The following is a 20265-nucleotide window of genomic DNA, read 5'->3' on the forward strand; positions in this document are numbered from 1 at the left end:
CAAAACTTCTTGTGATACTGATTAGGGGGAAGGGAGGGTTAAGGACTGAGTTTCTAAGATGGAATTTTGTAGCAGGGCATGTCACAAGGAGTCCATGTTGCTTATAGCTACACGAACAATGTCGAGCCATTCACTCATGCTTCATTGTGAATGTTCGAGTAAGGCTTCAAGTCAACCCTACCTATCGTGCCAAGCCATACCAGACGTGGCATGGACAATGCAACGATTTCAACTCTCCAACATTCTAATCGAATGATAGATTAAGAAACAACTTATGTTATGAATTTCTAGATTAGCTAGTTAGATTAACTTCTACACGACTTAGTTGTGGGAATTCAACGTGAGTCAATCTAGCATCTTATCCAACCACTTCAACATTCTTAGCTAATAGATCAACTAGTTCAGTACATTAGCTCATTAGCTCTCAAATCAAGTAGGCAACGTCACCAACTAACCCGACCCTCTGAGATGACAATGGTCAAAAAGAATTTACCTAAACCAACACTTGAGAAGCACAACCCAACTAGAAGTGGACCAAAGTACAACACTGAAGACTTGAAGTAAGTGAGGGGACAAGAGTCAAATAAATGTCATCTTTTGAAACATGGGACCAAAAAGAGCCTTTATTGAAAACTTGGAAAATATAAACATATTTATCCCCAAAAATAATATAAAACATTCATACCTATCCAAAAAATAAATAAAGTGAATTATTTTTTCAGGTTCCTTATTTACCCTTGACCCCCCAATGGTAATTTCATCTCACTATAAAATAAAATCCTCCAGTTCCAAATATTTTCATATTCGAACTCAAAAAATGGAACTACCAGAAGATCAAGAAGACGATTTCTCACCTCTAAACCTGATTCAGCGCCATCTTCTCGAAGACTCCGATTCCTTTTTCACTCTGCTGGATTTCGACGTTCACGAATTCCAGCCGCCGGCCTTCTTCTCCCTCCCGCCGGTCAAATTCGAAGTCGAAGATTTCGACATCAAAGCGTCGGAGGAGGAGGAGCCTCCGATTCAGAGCCGGCCGGAGCAATCTTCGGCGCGATCGAGTTCGCCGGAGGCCACCTCGAGCTCCGACAGCGGCGGCAGGCGTTACAGAGGCGTCCGACGGCGGCCGTGGGGGAAGTTCGCGGCGGAGATCCGAGATCCGAGCAGGAAAGGGAGTAGGGTTTGGTTGGGAACTTTCGATTCGGATGTGGATGCGGCTAGGGCTTACGACTCCGCGGCGTTCAAGATGAGGGGAAGAAAGGCCAAATTGAATTTTCCGCTGGACGCCGGAAAGTCCGACCCGCCGACTGGAAATGGCCGGAAGAAGAGGAGAGAGAGCACAGAGTAAACTGAAGGAGAGAGATAACTGTAAAATTTCCTCCAAAAGTTCGACCACTTTTTATCTTATTTTAGTTAATGAAAGTATCAATACGCTTCTGAATATAAATTCTATTTAGGAATTTAGAGCAGCTTTAATTGATGAATGGAGCTCCTCACTCCGGCTTACAACAATTTTCATTGCCAACATGAGGTAGCAGTGGATACATCTCACGTCATTAGTTCGAATTTTTCATCTCCTTATTGTAAAAAAAGAATTATCTAGGAAGGTGGCACCATGGTTTAAACTCATTCTCATTCGCTATTTATATTAATCCTCATCGAAGACTAGATCATCCCATGATGATTTAGTATAGTATTATAATTGTATTAAAAGTCAAAGTAAGATAATTGACACATATCTCCAACTATCAGATTGCGTATTCCATCCTCACCTTAGAAAAAATTATGAAAGTTTAACATCTAAACGTTTTAGCAATAAAAAAAAAACAAAAAAACATCCATTAGAAGTGATACAATGAAAATTTTAGAGATGCAATTTTCTCGTTTTCGAGAGTTGAATCTTTACATGGAATGTTGTAAGGTGAAAATTTGAGAGTTTAATTTTTCCAATTGAAAGCTTAGAGATGAAATTGTAACAACTACCTTAATTAGTTTGTTCCATTTGGCATTTAAAATTAAAAACGATTTAAGTTTATTGTGAAAAATATATTTGATAGAGTTGATAAAATTATGAAGAACCAAATGTCTTATAAAGACTAAATCGTTAAATAGTAAAAATCGAAATCGAAATTTAATTTTTCAATTCTTCATAATTTAAAAAATGTTTGAAAAGATATCTTTGGTTCTTGTGTTTTCCTCCCATTGTTTCTATATTAGTTTAAAAATATAACACATTTAAATTTACTTAAAACTTTAAAATAATTAATTAATAATCATACATGTTCAATAAATTTAACAAAATTGAAGAACAAATGGCAAAAGTGAAAATAGTTAAACAGTAATTGACATTGACATATATTTCTAATCAGAAGGTTGTGAATTCGATCTCCCACCTCTTACGTTGTACTATCAAAAAAGGCCGAAGAACAAATGAAAACAGCAAAATTCAATTTTTGTATTCTGTTTTATTTTTTTTTTCAAATTAAAATTATCCTACCAAATAATTTTTCATCTCTTAAAAAAGTAATTAAATAAGGAAGGTAGAAAGAGGTGTATTCACAGCCGATAAACATTGGATTCTCTCTAGCCTCTAAGACGAGAAGGCTGGAATGCAAACATATGCCTATTATGAAAGTCATTGGACCCAATAATCCTCCATTCTTGGAACGACCATTGCCAACATTCACGAGGGTTCTTTCAATTTCTTATGAGTGCAAGATCAATCAATTAAAAGGGAAAAAATTTTAAACATGCAAAAATTAGTGCAAAATGTACAGCGTGATACAATGTTAGATTACTCTGATTCTGAAGAGCTACAGATACAACGCTACTCTTAACACAACCGATCTTCCCTCCTAATAATACAACTCCAATATGAGGAATCCTACAGAACCTAAGCTAAATTTGTATCTCACTTGCAACAAATGGGAGGCTTCACCTTCATACTCATTTACATCTTCCAAATTCTGATATAGACCTGTGTTTAAATTTTTCAAAGAGAGATCTTCAACTGTTCCACCAATCAAAAGCTCTTGATTTCTAACTTCAATCACATGGAAGGTAAGAAAGTACCATTTCAGAAGGAAGAACCATCAATCATCTGAACTACAATCACTGGATTCTGGTAGAACAGGCACAGCAGCACAACAGAACGAATCTTTGTCCTTGAGGAGAAGACAGCTACCATCTGAATTCCATTTCAGGTCGGTTATGGCGAACTCCGATAGAGGGACGTTGACACAGTAAGCACCTGAGGGGGTCCACATGTACAGATGCGGGCTACCGGTGCAGAGAATAAGACGTGTGCATGTTGGGTCCCAAGCTGCTGCTCGGATAGGATCTTTCTGCACCAAGATGGCTGTCAGTTCTAGATGGTGAATGTCCCAAATCCAAAGTGCAGTCGGCATGCTATCGTTGCGTGTGCAGATGTATTGGCTATCCTTGCTCCACAACATTAGACCTGTGATACAAAGTAACAGTAAAGACCTATTTGATCATTACATACAACTTATTGTAAATAATAAAATATGTGGCACTAATGCACATTTATGCTTCATATTCAACAATATGTGATAATTACTTTATTGGTTTAAATCCCATTTTGTTATTTGAAATTTCAGGTTTGTTCTATTTTAGTCCCTAAACTTTTAAAATGTCTATTTAAATTCCTGAATTAAAAAAAAGTGACCATGTTAATGTGAGCATATGTTGAAGTATAGGTTGGAGGAGAACGTTGGACAAGCAAATATTAGGTGGCAAAATAATATAGTTAGGACCAAAATGATTATTTTTTAAAAGTTTCATTAGAGACCAAAATAAAACAAACCTAAAAGTCCACAAAATGGGATTTAAACCTACTTTATATTACAAGGGAGCTACTTGATGTACAGATGGAGCAGGAACTTGTAACAGTTGCTCTCAATGGAACATGGATTTAGGATGATTTAGTGGTTCATGATTATCACTTGGATTTAGGTAGGTTTCTCTTTCGTAGTTTTGTCTGCAATTTAATATTTCTGTTTTAACAAATACTTCGTGGACAATATTAAGCATACAACAAAAGCACATGGTAATACGTGAGCTTTTACTCTCCTTCCATATAGCATAGGACGACCTCATACAGCACAGAAACACATTATCAACTAAGTAAATTTTAAATACAATTTGAATCAGCAGGAATAATGCAGCACGTATTCTCTCTTTTGGGAGGAAGAGGAACAGAGGAGCTTACCAACGCCTTGTTTAGGGTTTGGTTTGTCTGCAGGCGGTTTCTGGGAAGGCAAAGTGACAGGTACTTCTGTAACATCATATCTGACCCTGAAGTGTCCTTCTGTAGAGTCTTCTTGAGAAAAGAAGATAGTACAGATTAAAGTAAGCAATGCAGTAGGTCGAATGCTAAAAAATTGAATAGTCAAACAAATCAAAGGTAACAGACTTTATTGATGGGCTAAGCTCACACAACATCATACTTTGAAATCTAAACATTCTGGAAGGTGGTACTGATAATTTATGCTCCATTTGAAAACAATTACATGCCTTGTTCTTTGTTTTTAATGCTTGGTTTCTTACTGTTTCTTTGGTATATTTTTCATTGTTTAAGAAAACACATTTGAAGTTCTAGCAAAATTTTTAAAACAAAAACAAAAACAAAATTTAAAATTTTTTTCTTTTTACAAAATTTAGCTTAGATTTTGAAATTATTATAAAAAAGTAGATAACAGTAAAAAAAGAGGAACATACGCAGAATATTATGTTTATAAGCTCAATTTGCAAAACCAGAAACAAGGGTCTTAAGAGTCTAACTATGTTATGTTCACTTAATGGCCAAGTGTATGGTATTTCTAGGCCTCCGGTGGCAAGTAATCAATAACTGAAAAAAGATACCTTCATAATGAAGGTAACAGACACGCAACTACAGGTTTACGTACAGTTATAAATTGAGCAAGGAATAGATAATGAAAGATAATCCGCTGGTCTTACATTTTGAAGTTTTCTTTCTTATGCTAGGAGAAAACAAAGACCTCACGTTAAAATCACCGAAACAACCCCAGAATGTATGTAGGAAAAATTAAGAGATTTACAAGTTCACATAGTCTGGAACTAGTAATTTATAGATAGTAAAATAATGCATGGTCACTTCTGAAAAGAACATACCAGAATTCTCTTCAATAAATTCATCATTGAGACATAATTCCGACATATTAAGCTGCAATGGTTCGTCCACCTCCTACAACATTAAGGAGAAAACTGAAAAGTATAAGCTTTCTTTTCCTTTTTCAATGAGAAGGATCATAGCACAGTAACTGGAAAGGCAAAATAGTTTTACCTTAAAAATAGCAGGGCAACTGGGATTACGCACGGTAGAAACATGAATGAACTCAGCAAAAGTTTTCCATGTCAAATGATTTAAAACTCTCAACATTTGGTCATAACTACCAACAGCTAAAAACTGTCCACAAGGAGACCATGTAACACTTTTTACACCAAGTCCACTTTCATATGCTTGATATTTATATAGGCACCTTCCATCCGGAGAGTAAACTAGAACCTGTGCAAACCAACCCAAGCTTTATAATTACTTTAAAATTTTAATTCAGTATTAAAAAGAATTAGCAATGTGTTCAGCATCAATCAGCCAACTAAAAGGATGATGAAGCATGTATGGAAGGCTTAATAGCACATAGACAACTTATTGCTGTGTATTGTCTCAAAACATGACTTTTCATGGAAGAAGGGAACTCTAGTCTCTAGCTTTTAGAATCTTTTAGAAATTTGGCTTTGCAGTTTACACCATAATAATCAGTATTTATGACTTTTAAGCACAATAAAAGACCAGGATACTTAAACCAGAGCAAAAGACAGGGATGATATGTGACCAATTAAGAACCTCTTGGATCAGCCTGAGTAACACGCAAGATCCATTTCTAGTTGCAGGTCATCGATATGGCAAACAAGATTTATTGCGAAAATTGACTTCTTATAAAACTTACTGTATCCTATTCGCAGGTTGTTTCATGGGTCATTGAATCTCCTTAATAATTACTGAATATTGGAAATAAATGAACAAAACATAGGAGTGATAAGAGAAACGTTTTCCAACTTTTTCTTCTTCTTTCTAATTTGTGTGTGTGTGTGTTTGGGGGGAGGGTGGGATCAGAAACATTAGCTTTTCATTGATGGAATTAAAAAAGTACAAAGAACACCAATTTTATATAAATCTACCCCAATTGGTAAGAAAGAAAAATCAAAATTATAAAAAAGGGAGGAGAGAGTACCTCAAGAGGATCCTAAATCCTAACAAAGTAATCTCCTCCTGGAGAATATCAAATGAAGGCTCGTTCTTAGAAATACTACGGTTTCTCTTTACCAAATTAAAAGAAGAAATTACTTACACTAGAACAATAAATTGCTAATTTCTATAGGAAGTACCACCAAGAAGCCACGCAACGTTAGTAGTCTCTAATCTTTCGTCCCAATTAACTTGTTTGTGTTCAAATATATGCCAATTTCTCTCCGTCCATAAACCCTATTAAATTGCCTTGACAACATTGATCCACAATAGCTTAGCTGTTCTTTTCAAGTGCCCAAGTGGAATACCCATGAGAATCAAAGCCTTGAAACATATAGCTTTCCAAATTTTTCCATCGTGGAACAATGAAAGAAACAAAAGATGAAGACGCCCCGCTGCTTTCAAATATTACTACAACTTGAACTATTTGTCAAATATGGGCAATTCTTTGAACTCTTTTAGCCAAGTTTAACCCTTCCATGAAGACTAATTATGCCTAGATATTCACCTTCCTAGGGCACTTAGTTTTCCACACAACATAAATGAGGTTTTTGGTATTGAAGGAGCATCAACCAATCCTTTAAAAAGGGTTTTAACAAAAAAATCCAACCGCATAAGTGACTAACACCTCTTGCCTTATACCCTACTGAGCTTTGAAAAGAAGAAATTAATCCCACAAAATCCAACCGCATTAGCAAAAGCCTCTCGTTCAGTTGTAAAATCCCACAAAATTCACCCAACTCTTCATACCTAAGGTTTCTTCTAATAATAAAATAACATTTCATGATCTTGAATCTTCCTCCCAAGCTTGGAAAACCAACAACTCTTTCTCTCCAAAAATTTCAAAAACTCTAGGAAAACACAAGGCCAAAGGTTGATTGCCCACCCAATTATCATCCCAAGAAGATTCCTTCGTACCATTGCCAACCATTATTGAAGAAAACTTTCAAAAATGGCTTGAACTTATAATGCTTCTACAAACCTATGGCGGTGTAAGTTCTGCATAAATTTCCAGTGCATCTTCAACATCTTCGCTTGACTGTCAAGATATTATGATGGCCTTACATCCAACCCTATGAAATAAGAGGGTGCATTCCTGCGAGACCAAACTTTTCACATGCCTCTGGGAATCTGGGATTATGGTTGGAAAGAATAGGAGGGGTTTTGAAGGTTTAAAAGGGTCTTGACTCTTGAGAGGATGTGAGGAACTTGGCTTATTTTTATGCCTCTCTTTTGGTCCATATAACTTACCCAGTTTTTTTACCTTTTTAATGGCTCCTTTTCTTCAAATGGCCTCTGTTTATTATGTCCAAGTAAATTCAACCAACATAATAAAAAGAAGAAGAAGAAGAAGAGTGACAAAAAAACAGTCTCTTGCATAAATCAGTTTCACAATATGAATGCGCCAAGAGTACAAAGTTAATATTTAAAACTAAAACAGGAAGTTATCACCTTATATTCAAGAGGCGAGTCCCAGACCACAATCGAACTATCATCTGGCGACCATTCAATATCTGCCAAATCCAGAGTATCAATAGCAAAAGTACCCATAATCTCCCATGTATGACAAGAAATGAGATTGATGTAATCCTTGCAATCTTTTCGAGTGCAAACTGCTGCAAATTTCCCATCTTGGGTGAATGAAACTCCCTTGGAAGCATGCTTTGGCCACTGCACATGTACACATGCTGTATTTACCAAGGACCAAACTGTCAACCGTAGTTGAAAATCTGATGTGGTCAATATGTGACGGCTGTCAGGGCTCCACCTGGCATATGCAATGCCCGCTGGACCATCATCTATCTTGCACGTCCATTCAGGTTGTGTCAATGACCATGCCTGTATCATTGGTCTTTTATATAGACCACAAAGAATGTATTCAGAATCCAGTGCCCATTCAATGTAGCTTATCTTGTCCAGACATGAAAACAACTGCACAACCTGCATTGCATCAATTAAGCTGTATTATCTTCTTTATATGCAAAACTACTTCTACCTCAACCAAATTACTGCTCAAGTTTCCATTGTACTCTCAGCCCCAACCAGAATAGAAAATAAAAGCAAGAACAACATATATTTGGGATGTAAAAAATCAAAACAAGTATTATCAAAATTTTTACATGTACATTGCAAATCTATTATCTACTATCAGTATTAATTTAAGATGGTCATACTTCTAAACCGTCAGGGTTTTCCTTTTCCCTGTTGCTATTTAATTTTGTTTTGGGGTTTAAACCAAAACTTTACAACTCTGTATAGTAAGTGAGAAGCTAGGAGCAACATACGAGTATTCATACCCTGGATTTTCTAGAACAGGAAAGCACTTACGAAGAGATTGAGGGAGAGAGAGAGAAAGATTACCCAGTATGTCTAAGCGACTCTATTAGAATGCTTTTCTGTACCAATGCAGCATAATAGGTTCTTACATTCTCTTAGTGTTTCTTTTACCAGTTCCGCCTTCTCCCAAATATGTCTACATCTATCCTGATCTTCTACAAATTTATTTAGCAAGCAGATCGAAAGCTGCTCTGGTTGATGGGGCTGCCTACAAAACTGGAAGAGGAAAATAAGAGGTTCTGTTGATCTACGCCGTAAAATGTTCACAGCTTCTGGGTGGATTAATCCTAAATCAAAACTCATAGGAAAAACATCCGAATCAGCTCACTACCGTCGAATTTACCCTACTCGGTTAAACAGTTCAGCCAGTGGACCATTCAGCAATGCCGCATAAGTCAAGATACCATAAAATTATCGGTCTCAAGTGCCCTAACCGTTTAGTTATCCATCGGGGGAATTTTGAGATCACAATTCAAGTGAAAAATTCCAAATAAATTTGAATAAATCAAAAGAGAGAGAGAGAGGGACCTTGAAGGAGAGGGTGTCGCGAACAACGAGACGATAATCGACGGCGACAGCGATGAAGCGGGAGTTGGGGGAGAAACAGCAGGGTCCAGTCTGCTTGTAAGACTCGGTGAACTCCATAGCTTCTGTTCGCAAGGACGAGACTCCAACAAGTATGGCAAAATGAAATGCTGTAGAGTGAGCAAAAGTTTGCGAGTCTCTACATTTGAAATGCGAGAAAATGTGATAACAATTGGATCGAAATGTGGCGGAACGAATCCACCAAAAAGAACTTTATGAGATTTCAAAATTTTCTGACGAACTCTCGGCGAATTATGTATGACCAGTTTAAATATGCGAGTATACTGGGCTTGATCAACAAAAATAAATTATTATTAATAAATAAACATATATATATAATATTTTCGCTCATTTTAATTTTAAAATATTACTCTAAAATTAGGTAAATATTATAATTTTAACCCTCTATTTAATTCCCGATAATTCACCCACTAATTTTAAGAATAAGTGAGGTAAAAGAATTCCAAAACCTTAATAATTTAATAAAAATCAAGTGTTAATAATTTCAACAATTAACTTGCATTGACTAGACTTAGACTTAGATATTTAATAAAAAAGAAAGAAAAATATCGATCCATTAGAAATTAAATTCAAATTTCGGAGACAATTATAAACTAAATTTAAATTACTTTTAAAACTTCCAGAATTGAATTAGAACTAAATTTCAATCTCGTGTAAAAAAAAAAAGATTTTTTAAATTAAGGGATCCGGTAGAAATTAAGTTCAAATCTTAGAGCTATTTTTTATTGCGTGGCTTTTATTTTATTTCTTTTTTTCTCTTCCCCTACCTTTCTCGCACATCCCTTCTCCTACCTTTCTTCTTCTTATTCTCCGGTGACTGCATCGCCCATTTTCCACCGCTGCCAATTCCTTATTAACCTTGCAGCCGCCATCCCATGTTCGCCCAGTAGTCTTCCCTCATTTGTTACAGGATCTGGAATGACACGTTTCGGATCCACGAATGCGTTCCAAATATGGGCACGTGTCCATTTGTGCGTTCCAGATCGACGAACACGCATCCCTGATATATCTAGTGCATGTTCATTCTCGCTTTCCAAATGTGGAACAAACATAGGATTTCAGATCTGTTCGTTTCGGTTTGCAGCAGCCAAGGGGAGTAAGTACCTGTACGACGGCACTTTTTAAAATATTCTTCTCGGTCTGATCTTTGTAAAAGTTCATGTCTTGTCATTTTATTTTATTTTTTTAACGTGACACCGCATTTAATACATTTATTGAAATTGAAACCTAACAATGATTTTATATTAAACGATTTTGTTATCTACAGAATTTGTGAGATAAAAAATGAACTAACTTTTTTTTAGTTGAATTAAAGTTGAAATTGCAGGAAAATATTTCAAAATTATATAGATCAAAATGAATAAAAATTGAAAGCATAGACACAAAAATAATAATTTAACCTGAAAAAGGATAATTTCCAACTTTAGGATCTGAAATTTTATGTTTATTTCACTTTTAAAAATTTCTCAAAATTTTAATAGCATTATCTATTTAATCTATACACTTTAAAAAACATCTAATAGAATCATGAATAGTGAAATAAGAATTAAGAGATCCACTTGTCTATATGCTACTAGACCAAGTAGAAATTCAGGAGGAATTTCCTCCTTAATCTTCTAATAGTAAAGTGTTTTCCTAAATATTATTATAATATATAAACAAATGGTTATTTATTTGATTAATATATATTCAATAATGTGATTTAGAGGATCACGAGGCTTATGTCCAAAGCAGATGATTGATTTAATTGGAGGTGGTCCATTGTTTTCGCAAGGGGAGCTACTTTGTGTAAAGTAATAAAGAAAATATCTCGTTGTGGTTTATCTATTGAAAATTTTACCACTCATTATTTTTGGTGAGAATCCAACTATTTTGCAAATAATAATCCAGTGAAAACGAGTGTTGCAGACGTCGCCACGGAAGTTTGGAAGATGGAAGGAAGTCAAATTTGCGAAGCTTACACAACAAGCTCCAAATTGAAAGCGTCTCTTACTCTTAGCTTCCTCTGCAATCTTTCACCATTCCATTTTCTTCAAATCCTCCACACCAGTGGTGCAAGAACAACCCTCAAAATGCTCTGCAACAAAGCTCCCAAAATCCTCCCAGGCTTCGCCGCGGAATCGGTTATCAGCGACCAAGATCTCTTGCTCCTGATTCTTCTTCGCTTGCCCATCCGATCGCTTCTCAAATTCAAATCCGTCTCCAAACGATGGCTCTCCCTAATCTCCAATCCTCATTTCTCGCATCGCCGGAGCTCTTCTCATCCGCCCGCTCCTTCAGGTATCTTCTTGCCCCGTCCCTGCCCTAATTTCTCCCCCGAATACGACTTCCTCAGTCTCAGCACGAATTCGCCTAGGGCTCCGTTCGAATCGATTGATTTCACCGAGCGGAAACAAGGAACAGGAACCGTACAGATCCTGCAATCCTGTAATGGCTTGATTTTGTGCGGCAGTACCAATCGCAACCACTCGAGGAGAGATTATTACGTTTGCAATCCAACAACGAAGCAATTCACCACGCTTCCCGAGCTTCGAACCGGAACAATTTTCGGTCTGAATCTAGCATTTGATCCTTCGCGATCGTCAAATTACAAAGTGGTTTGCGTTCGAGACTCCGATTCCTTCGCAAACAACTACCAAATCGAGATTTACTCGTCTCGGACCGGCCCCTGGAGGCCCTGCCAGGGCGTATTCGCGGCCCCAATCAGCATGAGATTCCACGACGGAGTGTACTGGAACGGAGCTGTTCATTGGATCAGCACTTGGGAAAACTGCCTCTACTTCGATCTGCGCGAAGAGAGACTCCACGAATTGCCAATGCCTCGAGTTCCTGATGGCTGGGAAGAAAGAAGAACCGTGTATGCCGGAAATTGTGGAGGCCGTCTTCGCCTGATTGAAGTTTACGATCCTCGAGGTTTACAGTTCAACGTGTACGAGATGGAAGATGATCGTTCCGGGTGGTTCGTGAAGTATCGGATCGATCTTCACTGCGTTTCGGCTGCATTTCCAGAAGTGATTTGTTCCGAAGAGAACTTGGAATTGGGTTTGTTCCCCAAGTTCTCGGTTCTCGCCATTATTGATCGAAGTGAGGGAGATGAAGAATCGTATCTTGTTGTGCAGATTCTTGGAAAAGTTTTGAGAGTGAATGTTGAGAGTGGAAGATTTGAAAGGCTGGGACTGGGAGAACAAAACAAGGGCGGAGAAACCGGGGCCGTTTATCCTATTATTGAGTTTGGACACAACGATGCATATTTGTTCATCGAGAGTCTTGCGTGTGTTTAGGAATAATTACGAACAAATTCTGTAAAAGAAACGAATTGAATTTGGTTAAGCTAAAGATCGGCCAACTTGTCAGGCTAAATTACCATAAAAACCCTTTATATCACACATCGTGACAGTTAATATGAAATGAAAATGGAGGAAACGTGAAATAAGCTATCCATCTTTTTAATGAAGTACAAAACAAAGCAGAAACAAGGGATAAGTAATGTCATTTTAGAAGATTATGCATTTTTTAAATGAATGACAAAATTCTAGAGTAATTTTTTTATTTAGTCTAAAATATTAGATGAAACATGTTTTTATTTTGAAAAACACCTTTTTTTTAGAAGCCATTCCAAACACCAATTCATCAATTTGAAATTTAAACTAAACACCTAATCTTCAAATATTTGACCTACATATATCTTTTTTTAGTACCGTCCTACAAATATCTATTGATAGGAAAATAAGATGTGACGATGCTATTTTGTTAAATACTTTATGGTATGAACTTTTATAGGTACGTTTGACGATACTTTCATTTTAAAATTTTAAAAAATTACACTTGTTTTGTACCAAGATTTCACCTATCTTAAAAATATATTTTGAATTCTCAGTCAAATTTCAAAAGTGAAAATAAAAAGTTGATTAATATTAAAAAAAAAAAGCATCTACCCTAACGCAAACATAGATAGGTAGGAAGTTGGGGATGTGGTACAAACGGTGCCAAAGATTGATCTTGAGAATGTTCGGCTATTTTAATATATAATATATGATTAATATTGTATTTTATTTTTATTTTTTATATTTTTTAACCAAATGTTTCTTCTTTTTGACCTTAGGTGGCTTCCTAATCCCATTTAACATATCAAAGTCATACAAAACAATAGAATATTAGTGAAGGTATCTCGTGCAGAGTATTAAAACAGAATAAAAAATGGAAAAAATGTTTAATTAAAAAGAATTCGCATCTATCTCTATATTCATTCTATTCATAATGGTAAGCTTTTAATTTCATCCCACGGTGGAATTAATACGTCTTCAAATAAAACTAAAAATTTGTCCTTAAATTTTAACTAACATGTTAGATCAAATTATAAAAATTTATAGATTAAACTATGAAAATATAATAATTTATAGATTAAACTATGAAAATATAATTTAAAGTAGGTATTTTTAACTAAAAATCCTTGAGTTCAAATCCATACTTATGTTATACTAAAAAAAACTATGAAAATATATTTAGCCACAGAATCGAATAGGTAAGAGAATACCTAAATTCAATAATAAAATATTCACCTTTAAAAAAAAGAAATAAATAAAATATTCAAATCCAACAAAAAAATATTCAACCGTGATGTTGATAATAATCAACCACAGTAATGCTTAAGCATAGCTACAATAACAATTTATTCAAATTAGGTTAAATAACAAAGTTCATGTCTAATAAATCCATAAATTAGAATATATATATATATATATGTCTTTAATTTTGTATCTAATAATTTCTTAAATTAAAAAATTGCTCAAATCATGAGATGATCTTATAATTTTGTGTCTCATAAATTCATGAATTTAAAAAAATGTCTAATAAATCAATGATTATTAACACACAAAAATAGAAATTAAATGGTTTATCAAACACTATTAGATAGAGATAAGTGCCAAATAAGCTCATGTTGACTGATTTACCAGATACTATTAAAGTTTAAGAATAGAGATAAAATTCAAAATTTAAAAATTCATTAGACAATTTTTAGAGTTTGGAACTATACCGCACGTCAAAAAAAAAATTTAGTGACTAAATTGGTAATTCAAACCACAAATAATGTCCAATTTATTGCTCGAATAAAGCTAAAATGGTTAAATATTACTCTTTCTTTAGGAAAAAAAATGGTTAAATATTACTCCCTTTATTTTTTTTTCCCTTTTATTGTCGTCCTACCTACCATTTATTTGCGACATAATTGATTGATAATATCCTTTGGAAAACCAATTTCACGTAATTAAAAATTGAAGGTCGAAAATTAAAATCGCTTGACAACCAATCAGAAGATCATGTGAACTTTCCTATTTAATGGAGATTAATGGAGATGCCAAATTCATCTCTGTATTCAGGCAAATTCATCATCGTCTTCGCTTAATCCACAAGGCAATTTCCCTTGTACCAACCCTCTCGCCCTCTCCATCATCCACAACAAAAAAATCAACACCAAGGAGAGGAAGAGAGGTTACTCAATCTTCACCCATTTTCCCTTCGCTGCAAATCGAAGAATCCCATTTCCTTCGCCCCATCGACTAAGAAACATATCGCATTCTGGGTGGATTTCCTTCGATTCTGATCAAATCAAATCACCCTCTTCGTCAATTTACTGTTCCCTTCCTTCATACCCAGATACTCCTTTTCCTGTTCCATCGAGATCTCAGATACCCAGTTCGGGTTTCGCTAATTTTTGTATATATTCGATCGATCCATCCATTTTCCTCTCTCTATATGGCTTTTCTGCGACCTTTCTTGCTCTTCTGCCTAATTTCCGTATCTTTCGCCCATGAAGCTTTCGATTCTCATCTCCTGCCGAGGCCGCTTATTCTTGAATTTCCCCAGAAAGTTGAGAATCAGTTGGAGGAATTGGACGGAGAGATCAAATTGAGGTGCGATAGTTGGAGATTCAATGCAGAGGCTAACAATCTGAGCCCCTGGAGAAGGATTCCGCTTGAATGTGCGGAATATGTGAAAGAGTACTCCTCGGGTCGAGCCTATCAGCTTGATGTTGAAACTGCGTCGAAGGAGGCTGAAATTTTTGCAAAGAGTGTGAAATTGGTTGGCGATGGGAAGGATGTTTGGATTTTCGACATTGATGAGACCTTGCTTTCTAATCTTCCCTATTACACAGAGCATGGTTATGGGTGAGATTCTCTTTATTCTATTCAGAATTTTGTATACCATCTTTTAAATCTTTTAGAATTACTACGAATATTAGAGATTGAGTTCTTGACTTGTTCTGGCCACTGAATTTTTTGGGTAATGGCCAACTGAGCTTCTGTGTTCTTATTTTTGGTACATATTATATTGAGGTAGATAGGAAAATGGTTCAATTATAAGTTTGGTATTGGAACTTTTTAAGGTTTGTTTGTTTATCAAGTTCTAAATTTTAAAAGGTATTAACGAGACCTACATAGTTAATTTTACATGGGTCCTATCACTATGATGGCATGACATGCTCATTGGACATATAAGGTTGATTTAGAACGGTGTGGTAGATAGATGGCTGTAGAAAATGGATAGTTCGACAAAAATAAAGTGATACCTGCGACATACCCTTTTTGAAGCACCATATCGAATACTTTTTACTGAGATCATTCATCCTATTTTGTCCCACTGTGCACCTATTTTTGCGGACTATAGGGAGGGAAAGTTTAGGGACCCAATTTTAATTTTATCCAAGGAAATCATGTGCTTTTTGCTTGTCTGCCAAACAACCAGTCAGGGTTTGTGACTTGTATCAGCCTGACTAATTGGTTATATTTATCTGCACATCTAATATTCATAAAATAAGAGTTTTGAACATTTTTGCTGTTTAGTACTCATATGTAAAGTTGGTTTGTTCTGGCAATTCACAGTTCGGATGTTTTTAATCCTTTGGAGTTTGATAACTGGGTCCAGAAGGCTACGGCACCTGCTCTTCTGCCAAGTTTAAAACTCTATAAAGAGCTTTTGGATTTAGGGTTCAAGGTGGTTTTGCTTACTGGAAGGAGCGAAAGCCAGAGGGAAGTTACAACACAGAATTTGATAGATGCAGGGTATTATGGCTGGGAAAGACTCATATTGAGGTTAGTATCGCACTAGATATGTTAAAACTTGATAAAATCTGGTGATTCTATGCAATTTGTTTAATTCGTCCACATGCTTGGATATTTTAGATACATGACATTGACCTGAATATTATCCTAAAAGTAGACTCTTTTGTTGTTGATATTAGGTGTTTGATAGGAATGGCCTTTGGAGGTAATTACCTTTATTAATAGAATATTAAGGGTATGGTAGTAATTAGTTAAGAAATTGGTTAGACGCAATTTGTTATAAATTGAGTAAGGAAAAAAGAATGAAGGCAGGCAGTTGTTTGTGTGATTTAGACTGGAATAAGAATATTCAAGAGAAACCTACCTCGAATTACTTGGTAGTTATTGTAGTTCCTCAATCTTTTATATTCTAGTTGTTTGGGTTCTACTAGTATTTACAGGTCCAATGAAATATATGGTAAATGTTTTTCTAATTATCTTTTCCCTAGTTATTAAAATTGAGATGTGAGGGAGAGCTTAACTGGTTGCTCAAATTTTTATTTCTTTTTTGCTTAAAATGAATTAATGAAGACTCATACGATTCTCTTTTTTCGGCTTGTTCTTTCTCATGGTTGTTAATAACCTAAAACTTGCCTAGTTTGGTCTTCCTTTTATGCGAAATCAAGAGTAGGCAGATAGTGAACTTTGTGATTGGAACGGAGACCATGGGCACCTCCCTCCCCCACAAAAAAATGAAAAAGAGAGTATAATTCCAATAATTTCAACAGTCCAAAGTGTTTAACTTTTCCTTTATACCAGCAATCTATGAGAAGTTCTTTTAACATTCTTTTGTTATTCTACTGATTAGCCTTCTGAGTTTTCTGAAAACTCAAAAAACTGTACTCAGGAAGTGAAAAACATAAAGCACTAATATAATATGTATATGACATCTTTTCCTCGATGTTCCATCTTTCTGTATAATAATAAAGCATCTCACGACCCTATTGTTCTATAGGCTAGACAACATCTGTTATATAGGCTGTACAACTGTATCCTTGAATTCTAAAAAAAGATAATTAAACATGGCTACTTCTTTGCATTTTATGGTAGAGCTAGAGATTGCGTTTTGATGCCATATTGATTGATGAGGCTAATATTTGTCTTTCCATCATCTAATGAGCTACCAATTATCTTTCATCTCACCCTCATATTCTTCACACTTCATACTTTTTTTAGAAAATCTAATTTAGTTATTTGTGGATTTGGATAGCATTCTAAATCTATTACTGTAGGATGTCTACTGGGATAAGAAAATGAGGAAGTGATGACAGAGTGTTATAGCTCTTGGTTGTTGAAAAAATTTATCCCCCTTTCCTAATTATAATCAAATTAATCTCTTGATTAACTGGAAGACCTTTTTGTAATCCAGTTCTGGGAGCCTTTTGTGTATATTTTACGCAGTCAGTGAGATGTCGATTTCTAACCAAAAAAGAAAAGAAAAAAAAAAGGAACATGAGGAAGCTGACTTTGTCGATATTTCTTGATTTGCAAACTAATTTTATCTTTGAGGTTTTATATTATGCATTCTATTGGCAGGTACTAGACCAAGAACTACTCTGTATTGCATTGAGCAAGTTGATGGATTAGGCAATAACTTGTAGAAACATGTCATCTAACTTAAAAGTAAAATAATAATAATAACAAAAAAAAAACTAACCCAAATGCTTCTGATCCTATCCAGGACACCCGATGACCAAGGGAAGTTAGCAGTATTTTTCAAATCCGAGAAGCGGAGCGAGATGGAAAACGAAGGATATCGAATCATCGGAAACTCTGGTGACCAATGGAGTGATCTATTGGGTACTTCAGTATCGCTTCGTTCGTTCAAGCTTCCAAATGCTATGTATTACATTTCCTGAATATAGGGAGGGGAGGCATCACATCATCAATAGTATTAATTATTATTAAACTATGATTCATGATCTCCTAAATAATTGTACATATTTTGAAGATGTATAACTTTATGGAGATTTGATTCAGCATGTAGTTAAGCCACATCTATGAAAGCTTTCATTATTAGCGTTGATGACAGATGAAACTCCTATTATTGTAAGTTCCAATAGACATACTTAATCAAGTCAGCGGATTCTAAAACCTTTGAGCAATTCCGATGAAATGCTGAATTTTTGTTTCGAGTAATCTTGATAAACTTTAGAGCAAGAGGCTTATCAAAGTCTGAAGATGTCAATTTTCTAGGGCTAGATACTTTCGGGGTTTCTCAATGTGGTGGTGTTGCTAATTTCTGGGGGGGAAATGAAGAGGGATGATTTTGATTTGCAAAGGGGATGAGGGTTTCTGGTTCTTTATGTAACTTGGGCAAATTTGGCCCGAAAATAAAAGGAAAAAATAGAGGCCAAACTCGAGCGAGTTCAAAGAAAGTTTTTCTCGTTGGTTATAACTAGTTGTTATTACGTTTTTCATGACGTTTATAAATAAGTTTTAAAAAATATTTCGTGTAAAATGTTGTTAAAAAAATTTTGTGACAATTATAAATCGTTGTTATTAAGTTTTTGTTGATGGGAGAACAAAATTTTTGAAATTAAATGAGTTTTTTGTGACATTTTTAAATTGTGTTGAAGGATCTATTCATGACAAATTATCTCTTTCCTTAATATCTTAATAGATGATAGTTATTAATTGAATTCAGTTAATGATAATTTTTAATTGTGATAGAAGCTCACTTTTACAGTGCATAGTTTTTCCTTTCTCACTATTTAATATTTTAACGCTATATAAAATTTAGAATCCGCTACCTTTCAAATTCTTAACAACTCAATCATTTAAACATACGTAGCACACTCAAATGACTTATCAAACTTCATTTCATCTTAACCTATGATGATTCTCTCCCAAATTATACTACATTTTTTTTTTCAAAATATTTATGGAACAATACTTTTAAGTGGTGCATGGAGAGATGAATGTAAGCAAGAAATGGATATTCTTCCATTTGATTTCTCTCCAATATAGAAATGGACCACATTGAAAATAACATCTCTTATGAGTATCAGCTTTATAAGTAGTTCCAAGGTTAGTGCTTGTGTGGGCATAAAGTTTAGTTTTACATCATGCTTTTGGCAAATCTCTCAATTTTAGCTTATGCCCTCTCTTTTATCTCTCTCCCCTTCACATGCACACCAAAAAGCAAGGTCCTTTTTTTCCCTTTTGATTATAATTCTTTTTTATAATAAGTGAAACATGCTTAAAAAGGGTGCAAGTGAGGTCCTTTTTATACAAGTAAAAGAAGAAAAACATCAACAGAACGAAGAGCAATAATCACTCGTCCAATTCAGCTCGTACGGATAGAGGCTATATTATTTATAGTGTCAAGACACAATTTAAGGAGTTTAAATTTGTTGATTTCGTAGTTCGCCAAGTTTTTCAAGATTCGTAAGAGCCCAATTCTATCAAGCTCAAACGAAAGGGAAAGATTTATACGGTGTGATATATACTTACCTCCGGCCATAACAACTAAATCACATTAATAGCATTATCCAATACTTTAACCCATGATTCTATAGAAAACATAACTTCTTGTTAAGCTAGAGACTCTAATACTCTCTATTTTGTGTTCTATGAGAAAATTCTTTATACATTCTTCTCTCATACAAAAATAAATGGACGGTGTTACTTTGACTTAATTAACAAGATTACAACATTGATAATCACATTAAAGAAAAAAAAAAGAAGAAAACTAAACCTCAAACAGAATTTGAGTGTATCATTTACTAAATAATACGTATCTCTACAATAAAGTTAAATTTTTTTATTAAATACAGTAAGCTTGAGGTAAATATTTCAAGTCACTTTTAGTCGAAGTAGATTCAATTATGACTAATAAAGTTAAATTATTAATGCAAATTTTTCTTTACATTATATTGCTTCAAAAAGTAGGTCATATTTCTATGTTTCTCCTCCAAAGTTCAACATGGAACA

At 34.9% G+C, this 20265-nt stretch overlaps 4 protein-coding genes across 7 annotated transcripts; 3 read left to right on the top strand and 1 right to left on the bottom strand.

Moving 5' to 3' along the window:
* The first annotated feature begins 733 nt into the window (after positions 1-733).
* On the top strand, positions 734-1457 carry LOC148211089 (uncharacterized). Its single transcript, XM_088125591.1, has one exon. It carries the CDS (start codon positions 749-751, stop codon positions 1343-1345), a length of 597 nt encoding a protein of 198 aa, XP_087981717.1. The 5' UTR covers positions 734-748; the 3' UTR covers positions 1346-1457.
* Positions 1458-2724: 1267 nt separating this feature from the next.
* LOC111026084 (Transducin/WD40 repeat-like superfamily protein) lies at positions 2725-9470 on the bottom strand. Of its 4 annotated transcripts, XM_022304061.2 has the most exons (7): positions 9152-9470; positions 7739-8227; positions 5324-5545; positions 5152-5224; positions 4229-4339; positions 3070-3457; positions 2725-2974 (listed from the first exon to the last, which is right to left on the bottom strand). In XM_022304061.2, the coding sequence occupies exons 1-6, from the start codon at positions 9266-9268 to the stop codon at positions 3090-3092; spliced, it is 1380 nt and encodes a 459-aa protein (XP_022159753.1). In that variant the 5' UTR covers positions 9269-9470; the 3' UTR covers positions 2725-2974; positions 3070-3089. The 4 variants fall into 4 exon arrangements, with proteins under 4 accessions (XP_022159753.1, XP_022159752.1, XP_022159754.1 ...); XM_022304060.2 differs by having other exon boundaries at positions 2725-3457; XM_022304062.2 differs by having other exon boundaries at positions 2725-3457; positions 4229-4336; positions 9152-9468.
* Positions 9471-11032: 1562 nt separating this feature from the next.
* Positions 11033-12601, top strand: LOC111023197 (F-box family protein). Its single transcript, XM_022300575.2, has one exon. The coding sequence runs from the start codon at positions 11161-11163 to the stop codon at positions 12508-12510; it is 1350 nt and encodes a 449-aa protein (XP_022156267.1). The 5' UTR covers positions 11033-11160; the 3' UTR covers positions 12511-12601.
* A 1961-nt stretch (positions 12602-14562) lies between these two features.
* On the top strand, positions 14563-18423 carry LOC111025930 (HAD superfamily, subfamily IIIB acid phosphatase). Its single transcript, XM_022303855.2, has 3 exons — positions 14563-15396; positions 16111-16320; positions 18011-18423. Exons 1-3 carry the CDS (start codon positions 14984-14986, stop codon positions 18186-18188), a joined length of 801 nt encoding a protein of 266 aa, XP_022159547.1. The 5' UTR covers positions 14563-14983; the 3' UTR covers positions 18189-18423.
* The last annotated feature ends 1842 nt before the right edge of the window (positions 18424-20265 follow it).

Source organism: Momordica charantia, assembly GCF_013281855.1.
Source record: "Momordica charantia cultivar OHB3-1 chromosome 6 unlocalized genomic scaffold, Mcharantia_2.0 BLBB01000006.1, whole genome shotgun sequence".
NCBI lineage: Eukaryota > Viridiplantae > Streptophyta > Magnoliopsida > Cucurbitales > Cucurbitaceae > Momordica > Momordica charantia.